The 5,891-nt window shown below is 34.8% G+C and overlaps 1 protein-coding gene across 1 annotated transcript; it reads left to right on the plus strand.

Annotated features, from left to right (window-relative positions):
- Positions 1-654: 654 nt before the first annotated feature.
- Positions 655-5,685, plus strand: LOC124541724 (hemolin-like). Its single transcript, XM_047119661.1, has 6 exons — positions 655-669; positions 1,180-1,235; positions 2,713-2,839; positions 3,590-4,186; positions 4,669-4,871; positions 5,341-5,685. The coding sequence occupies exons 2-6, from the start codon at positions 1,187-1,189 to the stop codon at positions 5,634-5,636; spliced, it is 1,272 nt and encodes a 423-aa protein (XP_046975617.1). The 5' UTR covers positions 655-669; positions 1,180-1,186; the 3' UTR covers positions 5,637-5,685.
- Positions 5,686-5,891: the final 206 nt, after the last annotated feature.

A 5,891-nucleotide genomic window follows, 5' to 3' on the forward strand; every position in this document is an offset into this window, starting at 1 on the left:
AAATAAACGAGGCTCAAGTATAACTTTATAATGCTTGTTATTTTTAATATTGCCAGCAACAATGTTAACATTAAATGTCAATAATAATATTATAACCGCATAAACTTATATAAAAAAATCTATCCATATATATCTATCTATCTGAAATAGATAATTTTATATCTTTTTATATCCAAAATTACCGCTAACTCTTAAATACCAATAATATAAAAAGAAATATTATAATTTTTCAAAAGAACTGTCATTGGCAAAAGTTACTTGAACAGTGTAATTAAACAATTTTTTTTATATATCGCATAAAAACCTATGTTTTTTCACGCGAAGCAAAAGCACGTAGCTAGATGAATATATATTGAGTCAAGATGAACATGGTAACAGGCTATAGCTAGTAAATAAACAACAAAAGCTGAATACCTGTTTTACTAATATGTTGTGAGTGACCGCATACCCTATATAAGCGAATATGATGTGCACAGGGGACACAGTGTTCTGCCAACCGAGGTAACAGCAACACGAAGTGTGTATACTTCCTTAAATCTTTTATTTATTTTTTTCCGTAAAAACTTTTTAGTCACATTTTTTTTTATTTTAAATTGAAGAAATAACATATAGAGGGTCAATATAAATTCAAAGGTAAAAAAAAATAGACAATATAAATTGCAACACGAAGTGTGTATATTGCTTGAATCTTTTTTTTTTTATTACGTAAAAACTTTTTAGTTACTTAGATTTTTTTTTTATTTTGAATTAGAGAATTATTTAGATATCGCATAATTCTCATTACAAATTGCAACATGAAGTGTGTATACTTGCTTGAATCTTTTTTTTTATTCAGTTAAAACTTTTACGGAAAGTTAGCTTTTTTAATTTTATAATCTAAAGAACTATTTAGTTATCGTATAATTTTCAATGAATTAAAGTCGTTACGATGTCTTCGGATTTGCTTTTTTTTTGTTTTGTGTCGATTTTTATTATTTAACATTTTATTTTATTAAAGTATATAGAAATATTCGTATTTTTAAATCGTGCTTTTTTGGAAATAGTTTTCGTTTCAAGAATTTCAATTCCATTACAGTTTTCTACTGCATTTATATTTTTCATATTTACTGCTAATTTTATCTAAAATTAAAACATTATATATTTTATTAAAATAAATTAATACGAAACTTTTTTTTTCAGGATTATCATGTTTCGAATTACAAATATTGTTACTTTGGCTGTATGCGCTGTTATATGTGAGTATATTTTTTTAATCGCTTTACAAAATTCAAATTTGAAATAATCCTCAATTATTAACCGCCATTTTGTTCAAAAAATATATTATAATCTAGGAGAAGATTATAATGTTATTTATTTATTTTATTTATCAATCTCCAACTAAGGATGCGTATTGTTAATATTAATCAATGATGTCATTAACGCGCAAAAAGTGAAGACTAGAAAACGTCCTAATTGGGACGTTTGCCTTAGTCGTTTTCACCATAATTATGCCAGTAATACGTTATAATACATCATAATTATGTAGTAATACGTTTTGCGTAATTAAAACGCAGTCTAGTTATCCCTTTTAATTATTGTTTTTATCAAGCTATCCTTTTTACTTGTAACGAAATGTAAAATAAACGGTCCCCGGCGCGGCACACTTTTTTCTGTTGTTTAGTATGGGTATAACATATCTGTTTATTAGAATATCATTTATATTAATCAATATTATATACCATAAAAGGCACTATTGACAAATAATAATTAAATACAGTTACGATAAAAAGGTGAAAGAATAGTACGTAACCGTATAAAGTGTATTAAAAATTATAAAATTAAATTTAAGTAAGTGTATATATATAGTATATTGAACGAAATCTATATTAATCTGCATAAAGTCTGTATAATTATAGTGCTATATTTGTCTTGTAAATTAGCGCAAAGAAACAATGCATAACAAGGAAAAAAAAAACATTTAATAAAAACTTTTTGCACTTTAAATGTCACGTCTATGCAGTTGGAGTTCAATCTTGGGTTTAAAATCTGAAGGAAAATTAGGATTTCAGAAGATTATTTAGGTTATAGAATAGAAGTGCCATAAATTTTTATCTTCAGAGCCAGATTTAAGCCAGTTTATCCTGGAACAAAACCTCTCGGCCATTACAGAAGATTAATAAAAAAATTATAACGCTTAGTTGCTCTTTTCATATAAACAGATTAACAATACTGTTCTTTAAAATTATTTAATTTTAATTATTTAATTTGACGACCTCCATGGTCGAGTGGTGTGTACATCGGTTTTCATGGGTACGCCACGCTGAGGTCCCGGGTACGATTTCCGGCCGAGTCGATGTAGATTACCATTAGTTTTCTATGTTGTCTTGGGTCTGGGTGTTTGTGGTACCGTAGTTACTTCTGATTTTCCATAATACAAGTGCTTTAGCTACTTACATTGGGATCAGAGTAATGTATGTGATGTTGTCTCATATTTATATATTCATATATTTATATTATATATTTATTTATTAGTGTTCTGTGATGGAACCCGAGCCTAACTCCAGGCGTTTTTTTTTTTCTAAAAAACTTCTCTTTTCATAAAAAATAAGACTGTTTTCACGAATAAGAATTAAATTTTTTGTAAATAAAACAAGCAGGGATATCGCCGTCAATGTGCGTGGCATAATTTATTTTTTGTCCAATATTTAATTTTTTTATTTAAAAATAATACAGGCGCATCGCAGCCAGTGGAAAAGTTGCCAGTGCTAAAATCTGTGCCAAATTCTGAAGTGCACATACACACACCGAAAACCGAAATCGTTTTGGAATGCGTTACGACAGAGCAGGGATCTGATGTCAAGTGAGTATCTGTTTCATAAAAAACTAGAGATCCGCCCTGGCTTCGCACGGGTGCAATGATACTAAATATACTGCAGAATGCCTTACAACGTTCAAAGTTTTTCAGTCATCCTCTACATTATACATGTACTATGATATATGATATATGATCTTGGTGGTAGGGCTTTGTGCAAGCCCGTTTGGGTAGATACAACCCACTCATCAGTTATTCTACCGCCAAATAACAGTACTCAGTATTGTTGTGTTCCGGTTTGAAGGCTGAGTGTAACTACAGGCACAAGGGACATTACATCTTAGTTCCAAAGGCTGGTGGCACATTAACAATGTAAGGAATAGTTGATATTTCTTACAGCATCATTGTCTATGGGTGATGGTGACCACTTACCATCAGGTGGCTCATATGCTCGTCCGCCAACCTATACCATAAAAAAAACTATACATTACCTTCCTCTTGAATCGCTCTATCTATTAAAAAAAAACCGCTTCAAAATCCGTTGTGTAGTTTTAAAAATCTCATACATAGACAGACAGCGCTAAGCTACTTTGTTTTGTACTGTGTAATGTTATAAGTTAATTAGAAAAACAAATTCGCTATAATGTATTCAAGTATGCTTTAAATTTTAAACGTTGAACAACGTTTATTTTGGTTTACATTTTCATTTTGTAATATACATAAGTATGCCCAAAAGAGCCGCCAATTAATGAATGTCGAATACTTTGTCGCAGAATTACATCGAAACTTTTTCTTCAGGTACACATGGCTGAAAGATGGCAAGCCGTTCACCCCAACCGGTGACGTCATCCAACGAGAGAACGAAGGGACATTGGTCTTCAAACATCCCGACCAATCCAACGAAGGCCAGTACCAATGTTTGGCCCAATCACAATACGGCGTGGCCAGGACACGCCCGGTTACACTCAAGAAATCATTCATGGAAAAACCGGAATTCACGCTGAAGAAACACAAACCAGTGGAAGGTGATCCCTTCAAGCTGGACTGCGTGATCCCAAAGGCGTATCCAAAACCATCAATATCTTGGTTAAGGAAATCCCTGACTGACGATTCGGACGTCAAAATGGTCCAAGACCAGCGTTACACGATATCGCCCGAAGGTGTTCTGTATTTCTCGAATGTCACCAAAGATGACACGAGTTCTGATTACAAGTATGTCTGTGTCGCGAAGTCTCCGGAGTCCGGTGACATGGTGACGTTGGCTGAGCATATTTTGGAGGAAGTTGAGCCCAACAAGGGTCCAGTCAACAACGATGTCGTGGAACAATACGTGTCGCAGGATATGACCGTGAAGGCTGGTGACTTCGTGTACCTGTATTGTATTTATGGTGGCAAGTGAGTATCCTCAAATTATTACTAGTATTCCTCTGATGCTCCAAGTTCTAAACTTTTATCTAATCTAAAATTTGTGATATGTCTTCGATATTTTATGTACCTTAAATTATCACGGAAGCATTGTAAGAGACTCATAATAAAATACTAGTGATCGCTCGGCTTAGCTAGCGTTTTAGAGTATGAGTTGTCATGTGTTGTTCATTTAAAAAGTAGCGTATGTCCTTCCTCGGAGTTCTAGAATACACATCCAGGTAGAATACACATGTGGCAGAATTTCTATGAAATTTGTCACATGCATGTTTCCTCAGGATGTTTTCCTTCACCGCTGAGCACGAGATGAATTATAAAGACAAATTAAGCACATGTAACAGCGGTGCTTGCCTGGGTTTGAACCCGCAATGATCGGTTAAGATGCACGCGTTCTAACCACTGGGCCATCTCGACTCTTCTCTTTTTTACTAATTATAATATAAATCCACCAGCCCCTTGGCGCATCCCGACTGGTTCAAAGACGGACAGGACGTCAACAACGGCGTTAAGGATCGCGTGACGCGTCACAACAGGAGCGTCGGCAAGCGTCTCGTCATCAAGGAGGCCTGGGTCTCAGACCAGGGCGAGTACACTTGCGTCGTGGACAATGAAGTCGGCAAACCACAGAGGCACTCCATGTATTTGACTGTCGTCAGTAAGTGTCTTCGAATCTTGTCTTGACAACACTTGAGGTATTTGAGGTCACAACAACAACAGCCTGTAAATTTCCCACTGTTGGGCTAATGCCTCCTCTCCCTTTCGAGGAGAAGGTTTGGAACATATTGTCTGGCATGTACGTCTGGCAGAATTTCTATGATTTTAGAAACATACAGGTTTCCTCTCAAGATGCACGCATTCTGTCTCACTGGCTCATCCGGCTTCATTAATCATCACGTATTTTACAATCAAGCTGCAATACTTAGTACCATTGTGCTGTGGTTTGAAAGGAGAATGAGCCAGTGTAACTATAAGCACAAGGAAGATGAACAAAGTTTTTGGTGTTGAAACATGTAAGTGCCCATAAAAATGGACACTAAGAAATATTGACCATCCATTAAAAACGATTACGTCACCGACCTCGTTAAATGATGTATCAGGATAAGTAATGATTTCTTTCCAAACAGGTGCCCCACAGTTTCTCCGGGATGACATCCCAAAGATGATCGTGAAACCTGGCGAGGATATCACCATTCCATGCATCGCTGCCGGTATCCCCGCCCCTGAGTTATCCTGGTCGTACAACGCGGACGAGTTACCCAAGAACGACAGGATCGCGCTGAGCAGATCTTCACAGGGTAACACAACTGTATCTGATCTTACCATCAAGGGTGTACAGAAAGAAGATATGGGTTACTATGGTTGTAAGGGATTAAATGAAAATGGCGATATCTACAAGGAGACATTGCTTTACGTTCAGTAATTAAAAGTATTTGTAATATACAAATGCCAATAAACGATTATTAAATGTATGTTGTGTTTAATTTTATTTTTTAAACGTTTCCAAAAGTTGTTTATTTCAAGTAATTCCGCAGACATTTTTAACTTTGCCGTTTAGTAAATTCGAATCGTTTGTAATAAATACATTGGTCGAAAATTATTCGATACAAGATTTTATAGATGATAAAAAGCGTGGAGCTAATATCTGTTGACTTCCAAGCAGGATGTATTAATTTAA

This window comes from Vanessa cardui, chromosome 28 (genome assembly GCF_905220365.1).
Source record: "Vanessa cardui chromosome 28, ilVanCard2.1, whole genome shotgun sequence".
Taxonomy (NCBI): Eukaryota; Metazoa; Arthropoda; class Insecta; order Lepidoptera; family Nymphalidae; genus Vanessa; species Vanessa cardui.

Coding starts and splice junctions, on each gene's coding strand:
- LOC124541724 (XM_047119661.1), top strand. CDS start 1,187: ATGTTTCGAATTACAAATATTGTTACTTTGGCTGTATGCGCTGTTATA. Junction 1,236..2,712: donor GGCTGTATGCGCTGTTATAT/GTGAGTATATTT, acceptor AAAATAATACAG/GCGCATCGCAGCCAGTGGAA. Junction 2,840..3,589: donor GAGCAGGGATCTGATGTCAA/GTGAGTATCTGT, acceptor CTTTTTCTTCAG/GTACACATGGCTGAAAGATG.